Source organism: Botrytis deweyae, assembly GCF_014898535.1.
Source record: "Botrytis deweyae strain B1 chromosome Unknown BDEW_004, whole genome shotgun sequence".
NCBI lineage: Eukaryota > Fungi > Ascomycota > Leotiomycetes > Helotiales > Sclerotiniaceae > Botrytis > Botrytis deweyae.
Genome location: NW_024066211.1, coordinates 1080393 through 1106364, shown reverse-complemented (window position 1 = coordinate 1106364; position 25972 = coordinate 1080393). Strand labels below are relative to the sequence as shown.

General features: G+C 41.0%; 5 protein-coding genes across 5 annotated transcripts; 3 read left to right on the top strand and 2 right to left on the bottom strand.

Moving 5' to 3' along the window:
- Positions 1–2616: 2616 nt before the first annotated feature.
- On the top strand, positions 2617–5076 carry EAE98_002338 (uncharacterized protein; the record flags this gene model as incomplete). Its single annotated transcript, XM_038949958.1, has 8 exons — positions 2617–2791; positions 2841–2848; positions 2910–3023; positions 3074–3217; positions 3264–3429; positions 3475–3691; positions 3736–4882; positions 4984–5076. The coding sequence occupies 8 exons, from the start codon at positions 2617–2619 to the stop codon at positions 5074–5076; spliced, it is 2064 nt and encodes a 687-aa protein (XP_038813697.1).
- An 8966-nt stretch (positions 5077–14042) lies between these two features.
- Positions 14043–15191, top strand: EAE98_002337 (uncharacterized protein; the record flags this gene model as incomplete). Its single annotated transcript, XM_038949957.1, has 1 exon — positions 14043–15191. The coding sequence occupies one exon, from the start codon at positions 14043–14045 to the stop codon at positions 15189–15191; it is 1149 nt and encodes a 382-aa protein (XP_038813696.1).
- A 779-nt stretch (positions 15192–15970) lies between these two features.
- Positions 15971–17120, top strand: EAE98_002336 (uncharacterized protein; the record flags this gene model as incomplete). Its single annotated transcript, XM_038949956.1, has 4 exons — positions 15971–16069; positions 16236–16369; positions 16530–16648; positions 16744–17120. 4 exons carry the CDS (start codon positions 15971–15973, stop codon positions 17118–17120), a joined length of 729 nt encoding a protein of 242 aa, XP_038813695.1.
- A 1761-nt stretch (positions 17121–18881) lies between these two features.
- On the bottom strand, positions 18882–20029 carry EAE98_002335 (uncharacterized protein; the record flags this gene model as incomplete). Its single annotated transcript, XM_038949955.1, has 4 exons — positions 18882–19058; positions 19164–19553; positions 19625–19810; positions 19868–20029. 4 exons carry the CDS (start codon positions 20027–20029, stop codon positions 18882–18884), a joined length of 915 nt encoding a protein of 304 aa, XP_038813694.1.
- A 980-nt stretch (positions 20030–21009) lies between these two features.
- Positions 21010–24603, bottom strand: EAE98_002334 (uncharacterized protein; the record flags this gene model as incomplete). The annotated part of the gene is made up of 3 exons (XM_038949954.1): positions 21010–22878; positions 22933–23938; positions 24023–24603. 3 exons carry the CDS (start codon positions 24601–24603, stop codon positions 21010–21012), a joined length of 3456 nt encoding a protein of 1151 aa, XP_038813693.1.
- Between the last annotated feature and the right edge of the window lie 1369 nt (positions 24604–25972).

The following is a 25972-nucleotide window of genomic DNA, read 5'->3' as shown; positions in this document are numbered from 1 at the left end:
AGGAAGTGTAGTGTTTGTGCGGATAACAGACGATCCACTACTTCTGTATTTCTTGAATATGTAATTTCGACTTTTAAACAGATGAGAGACTTTGTATGGTTTCGTAAATGCAGATGTTCAATAAGTATCATGTGCGTAAATAAAGTACGAATCAGAAGGTAATAGCTTCCTAATAGTAACTCATGCCATCCCTCTCTCATAGAGTCGCGTAGCGCATTCTCCAGCTCGGGATATCCACGGCTAACCGAAAATGATTTCTCCGCATCGTGGATTGGTGGAATCCGCTCTAGCTAGTCTTTAGCTCCCATCAATTATTGCTTGGATGGACGAACGGACGGCGCAAGACACCGAGTAGATACATATTAGGTGACGGGAACGGGAAATCAGAATTTGGATTCTATCATGTGGAACGAGTTATGCATCGTTTTACTAGGTAGTCTTTTGTGTACGAGGTGGGAAAGCGGATAAGAGTGTATGGAGGTACCGTACCGTAGAGGTCCAGAATTCAATGCAAGAGATCGTGCGTACCTACGACGTAGTTTGCTTTCCCCACACATGTGAAGACTGCAGGTGTACTGAGGCCGATTTGAATCATTTGGCCAAAACCCCAAAAATAGAATTCTGCCTAATGGAAAAAGAAATTTTAGAATCTGTATAGTGTGTTTATAGAAATCTTATAAAGAGAGATAGAATTCAATCTTATTGAAGATTTTTTGTAAAATGAATTATACTATTGAATAGCTCTTAGAGTTAGCTTTATTTATTTGTTTTTAGAATTCATTTCGAGATTTTCTATAAGAAATGTATTAATATTTAAAGTCTATTTTCAAATAGTTTTCCTTATAATATATAAACTACTTTAGGATAAGCAAAATAAATAAGCAAGCTTAATAAAAACTTCTTATCTGAAGCTTATCTCGTTTAAATTATATAACTAATAGAGTTTTAATAAGCTTCTATAATATTGAAAGAAAAAAGAATTTAATTTAGTATACAACCCTAAAGAGGCTTATAAAATAGATAAAAAAGTAGTATAATTATTTATTAAAATTCAAGGAATTAATTAATATAATTACTTTCGAATTATCTCAAAATTTGAAATTGATATCTAATATACTATGATTTTAATTACTTCAATCAAATCTGTTTTATATTAATACCTCAAATATTAAGTATTCTGATTAATTAAATCTCAACTAATTTTTTTAATAATATAGAATTTCTTTGATTTAGTATACAACTTTAAAGAAATTAATAAAATAAAAAGAAAAGAATTATAACTATTAATTAGTATTGTTTTTATATAAAAATAATATAATAATACATCTTTTTATATATATATGTATATATATAGTTCTATATTCATATAGTATACTGGGAGCGAATCACAGGACCACATGACCAAGTCACATGATCATATCACGTGATCGTCGCTTAAGGCCATTAGCCCAGAACGGCCGGAAAACCGATTCTTTATTAGCTCTTTCAACTCATACGTAGCTAGGTTGACGTAACCCTAGTGAAATCGAATAAGGAATAAGAAAGAAGAGCTGTATCTAATGGAATGGCCGGAAAAGGAAGAGATCTACGATGGTGGAAAGCTAGATTGGTAGAAAAAAAGCATAAAATAAGGCCTTTCCCCCTCGAATATAGAATAAGAAAAAAGAAATATCATATACTGTTTTATGAAAATCACGTATTTCATAAGCTATTTAGTTGTTAATACGAGCCAGCTTCTTATAATAGACTAATACTAGTCTAATCTCTCTTATATACTATATATACCATATACTCATATACTAGCTTATGATCTACAATACTTTAATCAAATCTGTTTTATATTAATACCTCAAATATTAAGTATTCTGATTAATTAAACCTCAACTAATTTTTTTAATAATATAAAATTTCTTTAATTTAATATATAACTTTAAAGGAATTAATAAAATAAAAAGAAAAGAATTATAACTATTAATTAGAATTTAAGAAATCGATTAATTTGTTTTTTTTTACATTATCTCAAAATTTGAAATTTATATTTAGTTTAAAAGTAATCTAATAAATTTGAATAATAATCAATTTTTAATATTGAATCTTTTATTCTTCAAATATTATTATATTAATTATAAATTTCAATTTTTGAGATCATATAGAAAAAAAAAATATCAATCGATTTCTTGAATTTTAATTAATAATTATATCTGTTTTCTTTTCATTTTATCAATTTCTTAAAGGTTATATACTGAATTGAATCTTTTTATCTGTATAAAAGCACACTACTAAATTCTAAATACCTTTTTAGTTCAGGCAGAAATCTATTTTTAGGGTTTTGACCAAATGATTCAAATCGGCCTCAGTAGGTGGGTTTAGGTGAAGCTCAAGCTCAAGCTCAAGCTCAAGCTCGTCGGCGTTTATTCCCGATGCGTAATCCCGAGGTTCGAGGTTTGTAGCTTGAGGTAAATCTTTGATTGCTTTGTGAACATCTATATTGCTTATCACGACGACGAGAGTATTTTATGATTTGTTTATACGTAGCCTGTCCGTTTTATGTTGTACATACTTGGTGTTTGTATTTCTTTCTCAACTACGGACACATAACTGGAAATATAACACAACATGATACGCTCAAAAGCTCTCACGCGGGGTAGATTTGGGTACTCCAGCACGAGAACGTTGAAGCATTTTGCAAGTAGGGAAGATGGTAAACATACACACGAGGAAAGATATGGAGAAACAGTCAAGAATTTGAAGATTGGAAGCCATACTAGAGTTATATTCCAGGGTTTCACAGGTATGATGATGTGCAATTGACTGTTCTGTTCATCGCTGATTTGATACAGGTAGACAGGTGACATCCCATAATTAAGAATCATCAATGATTCCTATACTGATCTCAATACCCCATAAAGGCCACAGCAAATGCAAAAGAATCAATAGAATGGGGAACTAACATAGTTGGTGGTGTGACACCTGGAAAGAGCGGGGAGCATTTGGGATTACCAGTTTTACCTACAGTGAAGGAGGTGAGTATATCACGATTATGGATGTTAATTCTACTAACAACCCGAGATAGGCAATGGAGCAACTTAAACCAGATGCAACTGGAATATACGTAGCAGCTCATCAAGCACCAAGCGCAATTGAAGAAGCCATTGAAGCAGAAGTTCCTCTTATTGTTGCTGTCGCTGAACACATCCCTATTCATGATATGTTAAGAGTATGAATTCATGAATTTAAAATAATACGAAGCTGATATGTTCAAGATACATAATATACTGGACACTCAATCAAAAAGTCGATTGGTTGGTGCCAATGCTCCAGGAATCATTTCAGCAATTGGAAAATGTCGGATTGGTTTCCAACCCCTTTCTTGCTTCACACCAGGTCGTATAGGTATTGTCGCTAAATCGGGAACTTTAAGTTATGAAGGTAAGATACTAAGCAGATGGTCTTGATCAATACTAATATTAATAGCCGTCGCATCAACGACCAGGGCTGGACTTGGTCAAAGTCTTTGCATTGGAATGGGTGGTGATGTATTGGCTGGCACTAATTTTGTGGATGCTTTAAAGATTTTCGAACATGATGATGATACTGAAGGAATCATTATCATCGGTGAAATTGGTGGTGAAGCAGAACTTGAAGCTGCTGCTTGGATTAAGGAATATAAAAAACGTTCCCCAAATCCCAAGTAAGTTTCCTAAAGACGGTTTGAGTTATACTAACCTTTCATAGACCTATTACTGCACTAGTAGCTGGTGTTCATGCAGCTTCTGGTAGAGTCATGGGTCATGCTGGAGCTTTTACTTTGCCAGGAGAACCTGATGCGTTGACAAAAATCAAGGCTTTCGAAGATGTAGGAGTTACTATGGTCAATCATCCAGCCAAATTTGGAAATGCTATGAAGACTTTACTAGAGAGCTCCGGAAGATCAAGTAATAGCATTGCTACAGGGAGCTATTCTCAAAAGCGAGGTATGCACACAATGAGGGTACGCCCAACACCAAGGATTTCACAAATGAACATGACACAAAGAAGAACCATATATCTCAAAGAGGTAGATGCGTTTAAATTGCTCGACGGAAAAGAAGTCATTGGAAGATGGCAAACTTACCACCTTGCTATTGGCATCGATCGAAGTAACCGATGTCCATTTTTAATACTACATGGACCGGGTGAAAAGAATGAGTCCTCTACAAAATCGATAAAGCTTCCATTTTCATACGATACTGCCAGCATGTCTGATGTACTCGATAAGTGCAGTTCTCATTTGGGGTTGAAACCTCTTCAAAGCAGGTTGTTGAAATCACTCATTTCCGACTTGTATGAACTTTTCAAAGAAAAAGAAGCCTTCCTCCTCGAAAGCGTCGTAAAAAATCAAAGAGCAACGGAATTAAAAGGTCAACAGAGAATGGTAGTTGTGAATTCACTTTTCGGTTTCGATGACGCCGCCTTTAAAAGTTCGAATCGGCAATCAGAAATTCATTCTCTTCCCCGCGCAGATATTCAAGATCCTGCCGAAATAGCTGCTGAAAAAGACGGTATAGTATACATCAAACTTGCCGGTGATGGTAATATTGGTACACTGGTGAATGGTGCAGGGCTGGCTATGAATACTGTGGATGCGTTGGCGGATGTGGGAGGGAAAGCTGCAAATTTCTTGGATACTGGAGGGAAAGCGACGGCGGAAACGGTGAAGAAGAGTTTCGAGGTGATCTTGAGAGATGAGAGGGTGAAGGTGGTTTTTGTCAATATTTTTGGGGGTTTGACTTTAGGAGATATGATTGCTGAGGGGATACTCTTGGCTTTTAAGGAGTTGGGAGTCAAGGTGCCGGTGGTTGTTAGAATTAGAGGGACGAATGAGAAGGAGGGGCAGAGGATTGTAAGTTTTCTTTTTCTTTTGGTTGTGGTTGTGGTCTACTTATTGGCCTGAATTATGGTGAGAAGGACAAGTGTTTACTGACTTTTCTCTTAAATCTATAGATTGCTGAAAGTGGTTTGCCACTATATGCGTATGATGACTTCGATGAAGCGGCGGCTAAGGTGATAGAATTAGCAAACTCCAGTGGAGCTTGAGACTACTTTTAGATTTAAGTGGTATAAATATATCAAGATATTTTCGACACTTTAGTATCTCATCCACAGAGATAGATATCCTACCGGAGATATACCAAGGCGACGCGATCTCCCAAGAGTTTAAGATTTGAGGAACATTTGCATGAAGGGTAGCTCCGAATGTTAGACAAGTACAAATCTTTCCGGAATTCGTATTCAAATTCCATCTCAAGAATACAATTTTTACTATTGCCAGTCCAATATCATCACCGTCTTCAGCCTGCTATTCTCACCGTTCAACTAGTAGTCGTGGTGCTTTAAATCCCCAAAACTAAAACCCATCTCTCAAACTCGTAGCAAACCCTGAAAGCAATTCCGCTCTCCAAACAAACCGTCTCTCATCTATCTTATGCTAGGTCGCATTATCGTGTAGAAGCATATACTCGTCTAAGAGATTAAAGTTCTTCTTTACATCGTCTGGAGATCTGCTATCCCATTGTATAAATTGGCAGCGAAGTTCGTTTACCGTTGAATATGTAATGAATATATTACGCGAAACATCTGATCTAAGTTTTTCGTCTAATGTTTTGTGTCGTGGTGTTTTCAAATGATTACACTCAGATTTTGAGGTTCTAACATCGTTCGCTTAGTTATATCGTCTGAATTTATGAAGCAGTTGTTGTCTATACCTAGACACTTGAAGTTTCTACGGATAGCTATAGTGAAATATAGGGTTATTGGATTCATATTGGATGGAATTTACAAAAGTGTATGTGATTTGTCAATTCTTGAGCACAGTTAATTCCAGGATTACCATACGAGCTGCGTTTGTACCATATAGTTCCAAGTTGGTGATGAAGAGGTAAGAATAATAGAGGAAGCTTTTATGTAAAGATTGACATGTTTGTAGAACCTCGCTAGAAGTTCGATAGGTGTGGAACAAATCCTCAGTAAGATTAATGGCTTGATCATCTTTTTGGTCTAGTGAATAATTCGGATTGAGGTGTGACCATTTCGGTTAGCTTGGGGTTTATTCCCCCTTCATTCAACTACATTCAAGCTTGGTGGGGTTTCACTGAAGTAACTGGATGAATCAATTGTACTTTCTATGACTATATTACTAGAACGATGGTTGTTAGTATCTATATTTTTGGAGCTCTTCGACGGATGATGCAACAATGGGGAAGACACGTAGTTTTCATTGAGATGTTGAGGCCATGATTTCAGACTACATAAGAAAGCAATCAATAAAAATCATGACGAATTCATGGATTTGACCTATATTCCCTCACTATACCTAGGGTTTTAAATACAATTCCTAGATAAACGCCCTACAAAATGTCTATCCTATCTCAAAGGTCGCTGTTGCAACAATGACTTCCAGTCGCAAAGCCCCCAGAAGTGATAATGACGAGAAGCCACTACCTCATAGCTGCTGTACCATCACACGCACCAACTTACCGCCCTTTACATCGAGTCTTTGCATGCCACAAGATAAAAAATTCCTATTGCAAGTCAAGTATTAGATTTCAAAACGTACAAGTCTTCATTCAAAGACATTCTCCCCCAACAAATCATTTCTGGTCATGGAAATGCGCAGAGACGTACGACATTGTTAGACTATACCAACCATTAAATCTTCTCCAGGCTCCGAATCATAATTCTGCAGAATTAGCGAATCACCATATTCTGAAAGTCAACGTTAGGTTCATCTTAATCATATCATCTGGTCTATTCTAATCATCGATTGCGTAAGTATATCATGAGCTGTGAAATCATCATATATTACCGTTACCATCCCATGTTTCCTTCAGAGAGAGAGTTCTTCTGCTAGTTGTCAAATTTCTGAGATCTAAAGATTTATGTTTATCCATCTAACTCTACCACAATGCCTAGTCTGTGCAAGAACAACGGGGGACTGAAGATTATTTACTTAGATTGAAGTTTTTACAATGTGGCAGAGCTTCCTGCATTTTTGGAGAAGCGAAGAAGTTGCGAAATCTAGGCCATCACCGAATCACAATTTATCCCGGATGGTATCTTAGACCAATGGCTTTGTATATAGGACTAGCAATGCGACCCATCCAGTATATACTTTCTTCCCAAAGCTGTATGAAGTCTTCATCTCCCGTTCTCTACAGGATAGACCCGAACCTCTCGTCTATTATTGAGAAGCTACATTGTCAATGTTGTATATCTGTTAGCAAAATGATTTTCAAGTAGAGATGAAAGCCAACAAATCCTTCTGATAATTCACTTTCGATTCACTGCCACCCTTACTCCGTTTACCTGGGTAATCAAACGCCGATCAAGTTCGCCTTTTATATATTTGCCCACCACTCTTCCATACCTAGAATGCATTGATTTTATCCCACCAAAAAAACACGCAAGAAAAGTTAAATAAAATGCAAAAAGTATTATTCCTGTTCGGGAGAGCGCCGCAGGATTTAATGAAAACCAGGCGAACTGATTTTCCAACAAACAAATTCTTCGGCTGTGAAGCAGTGATCCTGTTTGAGAGGATGTGAAAACCAAGTGCGCCACCACTAAGCCAACTGGATTTTGTTTGTTGTGAAATGAAGGGTGTTGTTTTTGGATTTAACGAGCGCTGAAAAGGTACCGATTTTGCTGTTGGATGGCATTTGAATGGACCTCGAGCTTCTCGTAACGTTGGTGGTCGCACTGCGATTTTCTGAATTGTGCTAGAACTGTAGCCGTCGAGTTGTTCTGCGTTACGTTCCTTTGACATGACAATTTTGAGCTTGGTTGAAAGCTCAAACCATCTGATCAACTTGCATAATTCAGTTGAATTTCAGGAACTGTACTGAGTACTGGATTTAACCATCGCAATCTTCAAATATCAAACGCCTGCTATCGATTTGGATAATTGCGAACCCATTTCCCTTGTAATGGTATCCTATCCAACAGACTTTGAAATTTAGATACTGGCTCAACTTTGAGAGGAATTCATGTCGTTCTGCTCGCAAAATGCAAGTCTCTCGGAGAAACAAAATGTATGGCCAAGAGTGTCCTATCTAAGCAATTATAAGCGTCCCGTCCCAAGGCTTTTCGTATAGACACCATGTATGATCTAGAGAACTTCAGATTCATCCAAGCAACGACCATGCGTCATGTGTAAATGTGGAAAGATGCGGCCAAGCCGCCAGTGACGTTGACCCTTTCCAGATCTTCAGCTCTCGGATATCTGAGATTTGAAGTCCCTCATCTTAAAGAGCCTCAAATTTTCATTATTAACAGCAAGAAAAGACAACACATCGTGTACCTACTGATCTCCAACAAGTCTGCATTCCGTAGAAATTCCTTGAGCAGTGAACAAAGGGCGTTCCAAAAGCTCCTGCAAGTAGTGGATCTATGTCTTTGAAATCTCCGTTCAACTCTACCGAATGATGAATATTCTATATCACGACTCAAGACTCACGATTCACATTCGTAAGCCCTCACAAACAACCCCATGGAGTTAATATCCAAAGTTTCAAAAGGAAGAAAAGAGCCTTGCTATTTTCATACCCCATACGAATGATATGTGGTTATCATGTCATGTCAGTCAAATAGTGGATCACATCATGACAATCAAACATGTCATCCATGATAGTGAAATGAGTCCTTCCCGATGATCTGCCACGAAATAAACGGTGAAGGATCACTAGTAGTGTAAGTGCGGAAAGATGTATTACTTGAATAGAAAGATCTCCATAGCATCTCGGTAATGGCATCATTCTCGGTAATATGCCCGATTTAACTCCGTTTGGGATATGGATATTGTATCGGAATATTTTTGTTCCCATGACTATGGATTGATTCATGGTGGAGTCGGGAGGGGGTGGAATTTTCGTTCGTGAATTGGGGGAACTTGGCATGCTTGGGTTGAGGAAAGTGCTAATCTGCATGCAGGGTGATGGAGATTGAGAAGCAGTAGGGTGTTCGACTTGGATCAGAAGGAGGAATATCATAATATAAGACTCTAGAAGTGAGGAGTTGTGAATCTGTAAGTCCCTAGTTCCTTGTTCTACTATAGAATATTTACATTCTCAAGAATTGCCATACTTGGTAGCTCCAATCCATATATAGCAAAACCTCTCCATAAGGATCCCCCCTATAAGGATAACCTTTCTATAAGGATATATTTTTCGATTCCAAAAATTTTTAAAACTAAAAAAGACCTATATTCTTAAAATCTTTTTATTAAGATTTCCTTATATTTTTCGATTTCAAAATTATGTATATATTCTTATTGAATCAATAGAATTATTAGAATGAATTATTATATAATAAATATTTTAGGATTTTAAAACGAGGTTTAATTGAAACCCAAAAAATGTTACGGAAATAACCCAATCGAAACTAATCGAAAAGAAACTACTACTATATCGAGATTAAGCGAAACCTTTATATAAGGATATCTCTATATATCCTTAAAAAAGACTACAAAAACCGGTATCCTTATGGAGAGGTTTTGCTGTATAGGAAAGCCTTTAAAAGATGTGTGCATTGCATATGGTATATGTGATTTGAATCTGAATCTCTATTACGCTTTGATGTTGGGCCACCTGGTGGGCCAAGAATATAAAGAACATTGGCCAGATGAATTCTCCGATGATTAGAATTCGGGTTGAATATTCGAATGTTGGAATATTATCGGAACCGGCGGGGCAAGGGATCAATTGACTTGATACATCTCACATTCTCTTATCGATATCGCAAACTGTAAGTAGGTACTCCGTACAGATAAACCCCCGCCACGACTGGAGAGACGATTATGTTGGAACTTGGCATTGGATAGAATGCTGGGGTTGAAAGAAGAGGGTGTTGAATAACATATACCACATGTACCGGAAGAGTCATAGACACAATAGTAATGCTATTAAAAGGCGCAAAATCAATAGATCAATCCTTTACTTTACTTTTTTCGTCACATGAAGATATACTTCGTATCTAAGAACCAATTCGCCATAGCTTCGGCGCGTAAATGGGTAGATGCGGAAGTGCTAATTGGGATCAAGATGCGGGATGGTCTTAGATCTCTTGCAGATTTTGACAAACTTGGAAGCTTGCTTGAAGTCAAATTCGAGCCCGATTCGAAAATCCGATAATCGGAATCAATCTCCTTGAGGTCTAGAGATATTTCCGTGATTCTAGAAGATATTTTGAGATACTGGAGAGGATATATGCAAACAAACATGTACATACATACTCCGTACATACATATATACGTACATATGTACATATGTAGTATGAGTAATTAGCTACCCTTCGTGGAGGTCTATGGAGGGATTGGAAGAAAGGTCACTGGATAAGAGACCGCTGGCCTATTCTGCGACCGCAAGGCTACTCTATTCTCATGTATCCTTCCAGAATGAGGATAATTGTAAGATACAGTAGGACAGAGATCTCGTTGAGATTCTCTTGATTGGTTATGTTCGCATAGTTTAAGCGGCGAACAGCGAAATAGGAGGAGGCGAATATGCAATGGTTAAGTGCTTGCAGCTTGCATATGCAAGGGCGGTCTTTTTTCTCAGTGCCAGTACCTTTTTGTAAGAAAAATTTGCTGTGCCGTTGTGCAGAACATCATATACCTAAAAGAGGAGGCTCGTGTTCTGCATGTGTACTTGAGGATATATTTCAAGAGGAAAAACGTGCAGGATTGGAGTAATACGGCTAGGTCATGCTGGGGCGCGTGAATGGTACCTTGAACCAGGTTGTGTGCATTTTAATATACAATTGCATGATGTCGTTCACAAACAGGGCAAGTAGACGTGACAAGAACGCGTCTCAATAATCCTTCAACATACGAGACCAACAGTGGCTTTTCTGACGTATCATTTTCCAAGTTGATTTTGAAAGCGGGATGGAATGCGCTGGTGTTTCGGATTGGGGTCTAAAATGATTAGAGATTGGGGGCATAGCCGAAAGAATCAACCTATCTACTGGGAATTTTGCGATAGGAATAGTATTTGGAGTTCGTACTCGGTGAGAAGGCTGAATACTGAGCTTTGCCATTTTGCTTTAGGTGTAGTTGTATCGTAGAAATTCATTCGATTGTTAGTTGACCATTGGAAAGCTAAGGCCGATCCTCCAGAACCTACATATTTTGATAGCCAAGAAGGGAAAAAGAGTCATCGATGGTATGCAATAGTGTTTGTGGAGTAGACAATTTAACTAACATGTCTTGGATCTTATCTCACAGTGAAGTAGGTACCTACGTAGGTAGTTAGCCTTCACTGCTTATATTCATCCGCACCGTAGTGGAATACACCAAAGAATTAGATGTGAGATAGGACTAAATGAGGGGGAAAGCGTCCGTGGCTGACATTCAATTTCCTTTGAACCAGGTCACGGTCTTCCAAAGCTTTCCTTTTTTTTCTCGGGCCGTCGTGGGGTTGGATGAGCTCAAGCTAATTATGATGACTTGCGAGACATTGGAAGCTTCATACTATGACATCTCGTAGGGCATCCCGACGTTGCCGCATCAATACGACAATATTTATATCGCAGAAGTTGAAGATTCGGGAAGGATTAGTCGTTTTGATCAAGATGAAAATGCGGAGAAGCGATGAAGGGGTTTCTACCGTATCTTCATTTTTTTTTACCACTCTATATTTGGGGGATCGCCATGTGCCAACATCAGCAACGCCCGCAACAAATTAACATGTAGCTGTGTGCGCTTTGATGTTGTGTTCCCCCAAATCGGAGTGAATTTCAATAGCACAAAAGAAAGTCAAACGGCTTTCGTAGATCACAATATACTTGACGAGTTTTGTGGATGTGCGGAAGTTTCCTTTTGATTGGTGCACTCGGAATATTCGGTTTACATTCTGAAGTTGGTTGTTGCACCGAGAGAACTCAGGCCCGTGAGAAAGGTATGAAACTATTAGATGGCCAGGGGAGGGCAAGATAGCTAAGATATCAGGTTAAGGAACCGTAGATATCATGTCAGGTACCGTTCTCAGCTGACAGGACTACTGAAGATACCTAGATAGGCAGAAGAAGTTATATCAGTGGCACGCATGTTCCACGTTTTGTATGGAGAAGAATTTCCATATCACACAACCTTATCGAGTAGTGCAATGATGGTACCACATCGAGGCTTGGACAATTGATTGCAGCTGACATTCGCATCGAAAAACAGGATATTCGAAGTTCGAAATGAGTATCTTGAACCGGAGTTTGTAGATCAGGAACTTTTAACTCCTCTTCACCCAATTGAATGCTAGTCTTTGGTATTGGATTGCAGATATTTTGCTCTTTTGCACATCTAGGCTTGAAACTTACACCTCCGCCACTCCACTCAATCTCACAGAGCTTGAAATCTTGAACGACAAGCAAGGACGAGGATGCCATGCTGACATGATTACCAAGATCCGATCAAAATTCCTACTACTCGTGCTCTCGTGTCACCATTCGAAACCCTGTTTGGACGATTCATCGACATGACGGGGCTGAATTTGACTGTGTACTAAATGAATTTGGAGGCGATTTATAATTATCGCCCCGTTGACTACTGCACTGAATGACTTGAGTGAGTTCCTTACTCACCGCTTCATCGCTTCAATATCTCTTCCCGTCGAAATCACAATATTAAATCTCGGGAAGCCTTCTGTGACTTGATTCATGTTTCTTTTTTTCTCTCGGGAACATTCCATGTCATCGAGTTAATAATTGAGGGCTGCATGAATTAATGGACGTTAACTATCTCTCAATTTTATCCTACGATACGGGACCTACCAAGATATCGTCTACTACCAATCGCTGTTTATGTTGCATTGAGTCAACTGACTGAACTGTCACTTTGATGACTTTCTCGCTCTAGATGCGCATATTTTGCGGCGGCGAACGTGGTATTTTGTGGTTAAAATCCGTTGAAGATCCGAAGAGTTCGTCTGTCGAAGATTGAAGTTCGAGCAGGGTAATTGATAGAATAATCCACTTCTTCTCGGCACGTTTCTGCACGGTCTAGTTTCTATATTAGCAAATGACAAACCCAGTCCTTTTCAATATCAACCACTCCATCACGCTCGAACCCTTCCTCTTGTTGACTAGCTTCAAGATCATTTAAATCCACTCTTGAATTGTATGACCCCAGCCATAAGTTTTTTCCATGTCACGTACCTTGTAACTCAATATGCGAGGCACGTTTCGGCAATGGCGTCAAATATCATGTCAAGCTGTCATTCGTTCACTTCAGTGACTATACAAAATCTCCGAGGACTTCAACTAGGTTACATCGGAAAACAGCTCAACATCAACCACTCAATGGTCTTCAAAGACTATTGGTTTTGAACCAGGGAAACTGTTGGAGCCAATAGATATTGATTTCAGTGTTTGTTCACCCCACTAAGAATAGTTTACACTTACCCCTGGGTCCTCGATCAGGCTGGGTGGGTGTATTGACCGCCCAAGGTCTGAAAGATGGGCAAGGATCTAATTCTGCACTTCTGCACACCCACCTGCAGCTCAGTTCAGTTCTTTGTTTGTTCGATGATACCATCATACCATACAGCACATACGCATCCATCCATCAAATGATCCCGATCTCACAGACCACAGGTAAGACGCTTATGCCGCTCTATAGTCCAACACAGACACTTTCCCCACTTGAAAAAGTAGCTCCAAGTACCGGATACGACCATTGCAAGATTTGTTATTCTTATATAGGTACTGGTGCCTACATCTTGAGTTGATCTTGGACCTTCATTACGTCTGAACTAGATCTGTCAGGATATTTGGGCTGGTCTCTGAGGATCAATAGATCCTAAGACTCGTTCTCTTATTTCTCTTTACCCTAACCTTTTTCATCCTCTTTCGTTCACTTATATTTCGTATCCATTACGACATTTTTCAATCGAGACCAAGGTGTGAGAAGAAAAGGACCCAGTCGGTTCAACAGTCTAACGACTGACAACAATGTTTTGATAATATAAATCGAGCTTGATACTTGCTCCTTGGCCAAGCAACCTCACTTCATCATAATGCGGGGCATTCACTTATTGTTCGCAACGTTGATGTTGTTTCTTCTATCATCCGCTCAAACACTCGTTGCGATAAATGGTTTCTCAATATCGGAACCATCTCCTTCAACATCTCCTAGCACAACAAAACCAGAGTCCTCGACATCGAGGAAGGATGAATCGACATCCACGTTATCTACAGCCACATCATTGATCACAAACACAATCGCTATCTCTTCTATTCTATCAGTCTCTTCAACTTCTGGAACAGAGCAGCTTACGGGCAATGCCGAAGTTGCATCAACAGCCACAACGAGTGATCTTCAATCGACTCCAACAGCAGCTTCATCCACAAGCTCTGGTACAAACCGCAATACGCTGATAATCATTCTCGCTTCTGTCCTCGGTACACTCGCTATCATTGTTGTTTCAATTGCTGCATATCTTTTTAGGCGATATCGAAGGGAACGTAGTTTCACTGGAAGAGGAGTGACTCCGATAGACGATAGCGAAATCGAATCATGGCGACGTTCTGGGAATGAAAGAAAGGTATTTATGGGTGAGGACTTGGTATTTGACAAGGAGACTGGAGGTCGAGAATACTTTCAATCCAACACAATACAAATGGCGCACTCTCCGGGCTGGACGTGGACTGCTTCTCCTACATCCACTCGAACACGATCTACCTTTTACCCTTCAGGTATCTCAGGATACGTACCTGATACTCCCACTTTCCTAGCTCAGGCTCCGAACGCTAGAGTTGGTCTCACCGACGAAATTATGCCGGGTGCAGAACCATTTATAAAACCAGCGGAACGACATAGATCAAGGTTATCGAAGTCAGGTGGTCATTCACGCACGAAGAGCAGGAGGAGTAGTTTGAGTGCGAGAAGCATGTGGAGTATCAAAAGTGGCAATGGAGGCGAATCAAAAGAATTGAGAGCCAACGACAGGGTAGCAACATGGTACGATCCAGAAGATGACTTTCGAATCCATCGGGATTACAGCCACAACAGAGACTACAATGATTCGCCCATGTCATTTCGAGAAATGACACCAGGCCCGGGGACGCCTGGGCCAGTCACATCATTATCACCAAGACCACCACCACGTGCTGCGTACCCGTCATTCTGGGATAGCGACCGTGAGATTGGGTTGGCCATCTCATAGTATTAGGCCTGGACGCCAGTCATTTTTTTTAAAACGCATTGTTTGGGTTACGGGGGGCAGTGGAGTTAGTTTGTTATAAATGATGGAGGATTACTTATATTGATACCAAGGAGGATTCGTTCATATTGATGGAGATTGACAACTCGGGAAAGAAACCGTGCTGATCGGTGCAACACTATTGGCACTTGTAGATTGGGAATTTGAAATTCACCACTCGATGAGAGATTTTATTTATGACATGCACAGTCTGGTGACTGAAGCAATAGAAGAAATACACAGAGGCATGAAATAGCATGCAGATATGACAACTTAAATATAAACTCAATACACAAATAAGCTTTGGCTTCGATTGTTCCAAGTTTCTCAATGCTTCAAATCTGTAGATTGCGCTCACACATCTGAAAAAGTCGAAGTAACGTTGTCCGAGTAGTCTGCTAGCCTCAGCAAAATACCTTGAACTTTCAAGATACAGCGGGCATCAAATTCTACAGCCTCACTAACAATTCGAAGCCATTATATACCTAGGTAGGTCCAGGGTACCTAGGTACCTACCTACCCCTCGAAAGCCACAGTAGTAAAGCTTTCACGTGACTTTGCACGAATTTCGCGTCGGCGCGTTTCCCAGGCTTAAATGCTTCACCGCCTCCCAAACAAGAAATGAATTGCCCAAATGCATTTGCGTAAAGACAAACCCATAAACCAAACTACTATTCCCATACTCGACGTCACTACCACCGCACATCCCAATTCTTCCTTCCCACGAATACGAATATTTCAACATGCCACCACGAAAGAGCGATGTCGCGAAGCCTGTCGTTGGAGATGAAACTACACCTGTCAAAGAAACGACGGTAGTTCGAGAGGGAATTAGTATCGAGGTTTGTTTTTATAATTACTTTCCTTGGACGGATCGGACTCCAAATTCTTCTCCTCGATTGGAATTGCCTGAATCGAGTTCCATTGACTCTGGGTGACCTCAGTTACTTTGATTTCTCTCCTCGCATTCGAGCTACACGTCAAACTAATACATATGGTGATGGACAGGATCTTAGTCTCCCGAAAAGTATCGTAACGCGATTGGCGAAGAGTGTGTTACCGCCTAATACGCAGATTCAGGGAAATGCAATGTTGGCGATGGGGAAGAGCGCCACGATTTTTGTTAATTATTTGGCTACACAGTGAGTAGATTAGGGTTCTTTGGAGATTCGGAGAATTGGGAGGAGCAAAAGCGATTGGACATTGGGGCAACACTGAAAAAGAAAGTTCAAGAGAAATAGGAAGCATGGAAGCGGGAGAGATAGTGTGGGCAGATTGCTAATGCAATTTTGAATGAAATAGTGCAAACGAGAACGCACACAGCCGAAGTGTTAAAACGATAGCGCCGCAAGATGTTTTCAAGGCGTTGGATGATATAGAATTTCCTGATTTTAAACCAAGGTTAGAGGCGGAACTTGCGAGTTAGTATTTTATTCCATATTGGATGGGCATGGGCGTTTTGGGAGGGCAAATCAAGGGGGATACCACATACTAATTATGAAAAATCGAATATCAGAGTTTATCGAACTACAAAGCGACAAAAAAAATACATATAAAAAGAAAGTCGCAGCGGATAAGGTGGCTGGAAGTCAAGCGGGAGGTGAAGATGGAGAGGGCGATTCAGAAATGTTGGATCGAGAAGGGGATGGAGAACCAAAGGCTAAAAAGGTTAGGCGAGATGGGAGCAGTGGGGAGACACAAGAAGAACACGATGACGAAATAGACGCAGATGAAGAGCATGATGAGGAGGTGGAGGGAGAGGAAGGCGAGGACGAAGAAGAAGGGGAGGGTGAAGCAAGGGAAGACGATGACGAAGAGAAGTTCGATGTTGAGGAGGCAGAAGAAAAAGAGGTAGATGACGAGGCGCTGGATAATGGGGAGGATAGTGATTGAAGCTAGCATTTTTGTGTGTGGCCATTGAAGAAGGGTGAATGTAAAATGGAATATCTTATTTGTTAAGGATTGGGATTGGAAGGAAAGCGAAGCGTGCATTTGCAATGATGGAGTTTGGAATATGGATATAGGTTGTAAAGAACAAAAGTCCGCCAGGCACAGCAATATATGATTGTAAATTCATATCCGCCAAGGTTCCTTGAATATAGACTCTATAGCGGAGGGTGGTTCAAAGCAAGAAAAGCTTGCATTTTAATTTCGGGATAGAAAAAAGACTAGTGTCTAACTGCCTTCCAAAAGGAAAAGGCATGAGGACCTGCAATAAGCTCCTCGAGTGAAGTAATCACCAACCTGCACAAGCAAACTTTTGCATGAATTTTATCGATAAGTCGAATCTAATTACATGATCTTTCAAAAACATATATCGGGAAATAAGGCAAGAGCATATGTATTGAGAGTATCTCTACACAACCTTCCCTAACCACATCTTATTGCAAAGTTAGACATCCATTATATTTCATCTAAAAATAGTTTATGTTTGAGATATTGCATTCATTATATTGCTAACCATTTCCCAGATTATAAATACCCTCTACAAATCAATGTATTACCAACAGCTTGTGCCGTGTTATCAAACATCAAACTTTCGAAGACGGAGAGGAAGTAAAGAACGAACATTCTCAACAAGCGGTAAACGTTACCGCAAAGCGAGAGAAGAAAGTCTGCATACAAAAGAAAGCTTCGAGAGGCCCGTCCTAATGTCATAGTGCTTAGGAAGCAACAGGCTTTTAGATCCACCTTCCTCCTCCTAATCGCAATGTGACGTTGTGTCTAATATACTTATACACTACGAAGAATGACAATCGCCATTCAATCTCCTCGCCGCTGTACTCCTTTTTTAGCACATGTGATCTTGAGTATCGGAGACGAGAGTTTGACGTCGACGAAACGTAGTGTGAGGGGTGAGGGATATCACATCGATAAAACCAACCGTTCAAATAAATTCGATCAGTAATAGTAATAATATCTTTCAAGAACAAAGATAGAAATAAATAGATAGTACGAGAGTGACCGTTGTGATACGCGTGAAGATGCACGTGAGCGCACACGCTAGTGCTAGTGCACAAACGTATCGCATAGCTCTCGTAGCTCTAGAATAGAATAGAATAGAATAGAATAGATACAATATCAATCAGTGCATTAGACTTATTATAAAGAAGCCATGATCGCCACCGAGATGATACCAACAGTTGCGTTGTAGTGATATAAGTATATACTGTAATTATACTTTCATCAAGCTAAGCGAAGCGAATAAATAGCATGTGGGGCAAGGGGGCTCGAGGGGGGTTAGCACACACAAGCTAAACAATCAATTCACTAGGAACAGAATACTACCACAAAGCTTAAGTCCAAAGATTCAAATGGGAACATGATGATATTGTTGTATATAATACTGGGGGCATAGAAAGTAAGTATCGAATAAAAGTCAAACTGTTTACTCTCCCCTCAGCTTGTAGTTCTTCCCTAATCTGTTTTCTCTCTCTTTACTTCGACCTTGTTCCCCGGTCGTTTGCGTAGAACCATTTTCAAACCCCCAACAGCCAGAAAATATACTCTGTGACTGCCGAATATCACTAAGTAGTCTTATAAATTCCTCAAAATTTAGAATCCAAGGTGACACCTGCACATTATTCTGCAGAAAAGAGACAGGAGAGCTGTCTTCCCTGGACAAGCCAAAGAATAAACCCAGCAAATGAAACACTACAGGTTAAGACCGATGAAGTGGGCGACCAGAAGAAGTGCAGTATTGGTGTTGAGCGGGCCACGGTTAAGACGGTGTAGACTGAAAGAATGAGGCATATTATCTTGACCCAGGCGGGCTGTTTCGAGCCTAAGCAAACAATTGATGATGTGATGGTTTGATAAGACTGTTCGGGACTATATTACCGAAAATATCATCCGATACAGAAAAATAAGAGCACGCAGGCATAATCTTATCAATGAGATCGGACCCAACACAAAACACAGTAGAATTACAAAGACCATGGCGATCTCGTGGAAGATGGGATAACTTCGAGGAAATGCCGGTGAAATTATGAGGAATAAAATCACAACAACTAGTGTATTGAATGTTCTTTGGCGACCTCTATCCTGCCCATGCGTAAGCTCAATAGGTTTAACACAGTCGAGGTGACAATTTTCGCCATTCGATATCGGAATAGAGAATACGAGAGCTAAATCTGGCGGATGAAGCACCCTTTCCTGTCCACAAACAGCTTTACATTCCCAGGCAGGTTGTACAATTTCCAGAGCTGCTGCAAGCACATCCATATCCCATAGTACCGGCAGACTCATGGCTGCTACGTCGCGTTTAGCAAATCCGTCTAAGCTAGCATCGCGGTTTTCTCTACAAAAATTCGAATTGATAATATTCTAGAAATGATCAGCAAGGCCCATTGTGGCGTATATGCCGTCACATCACATTAGTGTTACTTCAAACTTACCGGTTGTTCTGGAAATGATATACATGCCGTGAAAAGAGCCAATCGATTTGCTTTTGCTGAGGAATCAGCAGCAGTGCTCGATTGTATCCAAGTAGAGGTTCCATATATTACTGCGAGGATAAGACTGAGCAACGTTGGAGCTAGCGTTAACGGGGTGGTTCTTATTTCTGTGTGTCTCAACCAACCCTATAGGGCTTGATGGAGACCCAGTTTTGTAGTTGTAGCTTGTGGTGCCGGATTCACCGGGTCGGCGTTCAAATCATCTGCTCCAGAGGAAGGAAGAGATGCGGGGTTGTTCAGAGAAGTATCAGTTGCGAGAGGTTCACTCGCGGACACAACGAGATCTTGTTCTGCCGAAGCTGAAGGGCGCGATCCTAAATGAGTCGACATCTCAATCGATGCCATCTTAGTATCCTCTGAAAAGATGAGGTGAATAAAGCGGTCAGATCATGAGAAATGTGAACGGATTTTCCTTCTTGATAATCTCACCGATGAGGCTGAGGAGTAATTTTTGATTGGTTGACAGTACCTAGGTAGGTACTAGGTACCTAGGTAAGGCATGATCACACCCAAATCCAGGCTGTGCACCACAGCCACTTCAGGAAAACACAATTCTCACTCTGCCCATTCGACTGTATGCAATACGCGCTAGAGACTTCTCCAGATAGAACGAAGACTCGCAAATTCCATTTTCTCTGCGCACCCTATTGCAAAGGCCTGATGGCATCCCAATAACTCAACTTCAAAGCAAAAAAAGTCAAATTTGAAATCACAACAATAAAAGCACCAAAGAGTTGATTCAACACGATCCATTCTTCCATTTGATTCCAAGACCAAGTAATTTACTTGCAACCAACCAACTGATTCTTCTCCCTTTCCCCCCTTCGTACCATCTGGTATCTAGAAATCCAGTATATACAATACAACAAATAATCATATAAGCCACCGCTTCCCATCTATCCCTATACCCATATGTATCTACCCCTGTCTCTCAACGAGGCATATTACCAAAATAATTACAACCATCTCCATTTCCTTGACCACAAGTCATCATTTGTTCCACCACCCTGGAAACAATATTAGATAAAATACCATTCGACTCCTCCAAGATATCAGTCGACCTTAGTATATATAAAATGATGTAAAAGCCACCAAATTGGCCCATTCCATTTGATGCATTTTATCAATGACTAGAAAAATAATGCCAATCAATAATGAATAAAACTCCATATTCACCCATCCATTGAGACTCATTAATTCCGGAGCTCTTGGGTGTTCAACAAAGTAAAAATGCTGATGTAAAATCACCACCAGACTGACAAACGCTAAAGCCGCTTGATGAAACAATCTTGAAACCACCCTCTACCTCAACATCCACAGATTCATTATGATGAAGAGTTAAGAGTAGCAAATCTCCCCTCGAAAGCCCTCAATCTTTCTTGTTCAATCGTCTTCTGTAATTTCCTCGTTTCACGTACGGCTTCTTCTCTTTCGTTCTGTAATTCCATAACTTCGATCTGTGCGATATTCATACGGCCAACAACTTCCTCCATTTCTCTATCTGCCTCTGCAAGAGCAGCTTCAAGGTTTACAACTTGTTGTCTCAAAACCTCAACTTTTGAATCCTCAGTTACCGACATTCCTTTTCCGGATGTGGTAATAGAAAGACGCGGTACCTTCTTCGCATTTGCGAACAATGGAGACATGGGCGATTTAGGCCCGAATGAACGAGGAGAACGGAGTTCCGACTTCACGCGAAGAAGCTGGATATTGTGACTGTCCTTGATATCACGAATCTCATCTTCATGACGAGCAATTCTGACCTCAGAAATATTCTGAGCAGCCATAAGCTTTTCCTCAAGAGCCCTGAGCTTGGTTTGAAGGAATGTGATCTTTTGCGCATTGGCTTTCTGCTCCTTCTCTCCTCGCTCAATAGCGTCAGCTAGACGCTGTCTAAGAGTGCTGTTTGAAGCAAGTTGCAGTCTGACTTGTCCAGCCAATTCCTCGACTCGTCTGGCTGATTCACGTAGCTCATCTGCCAATTGCATCTCTTCTTGAAGATGTAACTTCTCAGAATCTCTCAAGGATTCCGATTGCTCTCTGACTGCCTCAAGCTCTTGTTTTACAACATCTCTTTCAGTAATTGCATCAGACAAGCTTTTCTCCAACTGCTCCATAGCTCTTGCAGTATCCTCGTCATTAGAGGCTGAGATTTCAAGGGCCTTGATTCGCTCCAAAGAAGATGAGTAAGCCGCTTGAAGATCCCGGTACGATCGCTCAAGTGTCTCGGAGGTTGCGTGTGAGCTGCCGGGTCTAGAATCTGTGCTAGATCGTTTGATTAATATGTCCTTCTCCTGTAACAAGCTTCGTAGTGAGCCGATTTCCTGTTCAGCGCGATCGAGATCCATCTTCAAACCACCTAGACCTTTTTCGCATTGCCACTTCTGCTCAATTGCTTCATCAGCACGGCGACGAAGGGTATTGATTTCCTCTCTAAGATTTGAAACTTCCTTATCGTATCCTTGCCGCCTCGGGGATTGATTCATAGCACGATCTCTTTCCAATTCCAATTGGCGGATTTTCTTTTCATTTTCACGATTCTGGTGCTCTTGACGTTCAAGCAAACTTTTAAGAGCACGATGTAAAGAATCTCGTTGGAGTTCAATATCCTTTACTCGTTCTGCCAAAGCTTCTCTAGACTCAGCAGTCTTGACGGATGTTGTCCTAGATAAGCCAGGTGATCTAGCGGTTTTGCCAGTGTGTGCGAGAGAGTTGGCCCGTTTCAAGCCACCTAGACCACCACTTAAACCACCGAGTCCACCGATGCCACCAATGCTCATTATGGATGATCTCGACCTGGGTAGATTGCTTATGCTGTCTTCTTCCGAAAGGGAGTTGAACTGGCTCATCTCCATTTGTAGCCTTTGGGCATTGACTAATGTGGTGTTCTCCTTCTTGAGAGTTTCAATTTCTTGATTCATCTTGCTTTGCTCGTAGGTCAACTTTTCATGTTCTGCAGCTTGCGCTTCGAGTCCTTCGACACGTGCCTTGAGCTGAGGCACAATTTCATCTCTCAAATTGTCACGCTCGTTATGTGAGGTTTCAAGATCTGCTTTGAGTGCAGTCAAAAGATCTTCGAAGTTTTCCCTGATCTGTTTCTCTTCGGACAATTTGCGTCGAAGATCCTCACAAGTTGCCTCCAACTCTTTGAGTCGTCCATTGGCATCCACTGAATTTATAGCTGCAAGATCAACCTAAGCCAATATGTCAGTTGCATTCATGTCTTTTTTTAAGTTAGAGAAAATTACCTGAGCCGCTCTTTCTTCTAAAGACCGAATTTGTGTTTCGAGTTGCTTTCTTATAGCTCTCTCGTCTTGTAGCTTATCTGTAAGCTCTAATTTGATAGAAGCCTTCTCTTGCTCTGTCTTTCTCTGAATTCGGTCAAGTTCATCCTGCTTAGGATCGGGTTCTCCATATCTGGGAATCACACTTGTTCCAGAATCAGAAAAATAATCACTTGTTCGCTTGCTACTGTTTGTTCCTGAATTTTGGGCCTCGAGCTGTAACCTGTCTACAAGATCTTCCAGGTCCATCTCCCTTCGTATGGAAGATGCTAGCTCTTGGCTGATTTCTTTCAATTCTCGCTCCATCTCTTCGACTAGTAAAGGCGGCGGACTAGGTGTCGCTATGGGTATTTGTAAATATGCGTTTTCGAAGTAATGGGCAGCATCTGCATTGGCCTTGGGAATATCGATCGCGGCCGGTGGCGCTTTAGTATGTGTCCTCGAATGGAGGTCTTCAAATTCCGAAAGTTTATGCGGAGATGCATTTGACGACGGTATGGGTGAGTTTGGTGAATAATCTGCCTTATCTTCCGAAAATGTTGTCGTTGAACTCGATGGGGATACGGCACCTCCCCAGCTACTAAAGAAAGAACCAAGTTTCCCCGGCGATTTGGGTTTATGTATAGTTGATGTAGAGTCGTGAGATTCGTGAGTATTGGTTCGTGCCGGAGCATTAGGTATAATATTATGTGGTGGTGTAGCTTTGGATGAGAAAATGGACATGGTAGCAGAACCCGGACGACTTCCTGGACTTGAATCCCCGTACCAATGACCGGTAGATTCGGAATCAGAACTCAATGGCGAATCGCTAACCAATCTTTCATGCCTCGAGGCTCCCGGTGGACGTGTTTGAGACGGGACTAAAAGGTTCGGACTTTTTGGACTAAGGATTTGTTCTTCGTTATCTGTTGGTTGTTCTGGTAGCGCTGGCGTCACTGAAGTCCAAGCGATGTGTTCGCTCGAAAATCTCCTAATTAAGCAGTCTTAGCATCAACATGAAACAGTGAATAAGTTTGATCAGATGTTAGAAATAGTGAATGCCTAGTAAACATACTTTGATGATGGACGTTCTTGTTTCGAAACACTCTTGGAGCTCTTAGAACTTTTGGAGCTCCTGGAACTTCTTATTGAACTTCGGATGGAATTTCTATTGCTAGAACTTTCTGGGGAAAATGGCAAAGCGCTTTTTATATCCGATGGAAATTCGTAAAGTGTTGGACTATCTGCAACATTCGTATACCGAGAATATGGAATATCCGGCTCTGGTAATTCTTCGATAGATGGACTGAAGTATTCCGCCGTGGAGTACCTGGTGGAAAACCTGGTTGCCAAAGGCGAGGCACTTACAGGTAAAGGTTTGCGACGAACGGAATTTACGGACGACGTGGAAGCTGTTGAATATGCGCGCGATCGAGCTGTGGCTGACTGTGTTTGTGAGAACTGCGAATATGTAGGATTCTTTGGTCGAGGATTTGGCCGGTGTTGGTTTTCATGTGGATTTGGCTGTGGAATGGCGACCGGGGTAGTTGAGTCCGTGAGATCAGATGGATTCAATTGAGTATTCGAAGCGTAATGAGTCTCAGAATCAGGAGTTGAGGGGTGAGCTTCTGGTTGTATATCTGCGACGGACGCCATTCTTTCTATAAGGCCCAGATGGCAATATCAAAACATTAGGGTCTAGATGAATACCGGAAGAAGAAAAGGAAAAAGATGTGCAATCAAGGAAGGCCACTGGAAGAGGTTTGGTTCGAAGGGGGGGAAACGAGGTATGGGAGATGGAATGGATCAAAAGGGTCGAAAGAGGTTGAACCCCCGACTGTGAAAGATAAACGATCACAGTGGTAATTTGGCTTAATGATGTCCGGGATTGAAATTGAGGAGTAAGCTGGGGGTGGAAGAGGAGGAGAATTAGGTTTCCTCTTCAGATTTGGAGATGGAAAGTCTTTCGATCAAGAATTGAGATCCAATGGAGCGGTGGTAGAGCGGTAGACTATGAATTAAGATTTACCCTTAGCAATAATGGTAAACAATAGAATTTACCATTCGCCAGCATCAGTCTTCATTTGTGCTTAGTTCTTACTCTTTTCACTTCACTTGGGAAAATGAGTTTTGACTCAAATTGGAAGTGACTGCTACCGTTGAACCAGGATCAGGATGTGAAGACAGAAAAAAATGGACGCGCTACTCATTTGGCGTTAGGACGTGAGGACGGACGAACCTGGCACTATGCCCAATGGAGAATAGTCTGCTGGGAGATGGAATGGAAGCGGAATCAATTTCAGGTACACTTCGGTTTTGATTGGTCGATGGCTTCTTAGGGTGGATCATCACTTAGCGCACTCCCAAATTTCGATGTTCTGTCCATCCAATCTTTGGCTCACTCTCATATTGTTCCCTTGCACAGTAATTATGAATCGTCAACCGCTTCCTTCTCAGCCAATAAACTCAATACCAGGACTATTATCTGTTGATTTCTCCGCCGAAACTCTGCGTGTGCGCGCCAATGTGCATATATGCCACATTAACAGTAATAACTGAGTGGAGAGGAAAGAAAGGATAGGGAAGACGGGGACCAATCGATCTGATCTTCTCTTTGCCGACAGACCCATTACCCCTGATTAACAGAGGTGCAGTAATGCAATGCAACCCTTTCTTTCTTCGAGGATAACGTTGAACGTATCAAAGATTCATCCGGTGCTATTCATGCTTCGCTTTGAGCAATATCAGATTATCAATATCCAAGTCTTTGGTGTAATTGTGCTTAACCCTCCAATCATCAACAAAAAGATTCATCTATTGATACAACCCTTGCGCTGAACAAGAAGCAGCCAAATGGTGGTCATCTTACTGCACCCATCACATCATTGGTAATCAGGTAGTATTCAGCCCGATGAGCTTACCATCTTCAACACATGCAGCATCCACAGCGATTACACTCGACTCCGATTACGCTTCTTGCGTTGCTCATGCTGTGTAGACTGAACATGAGAATAACCGCACAGTC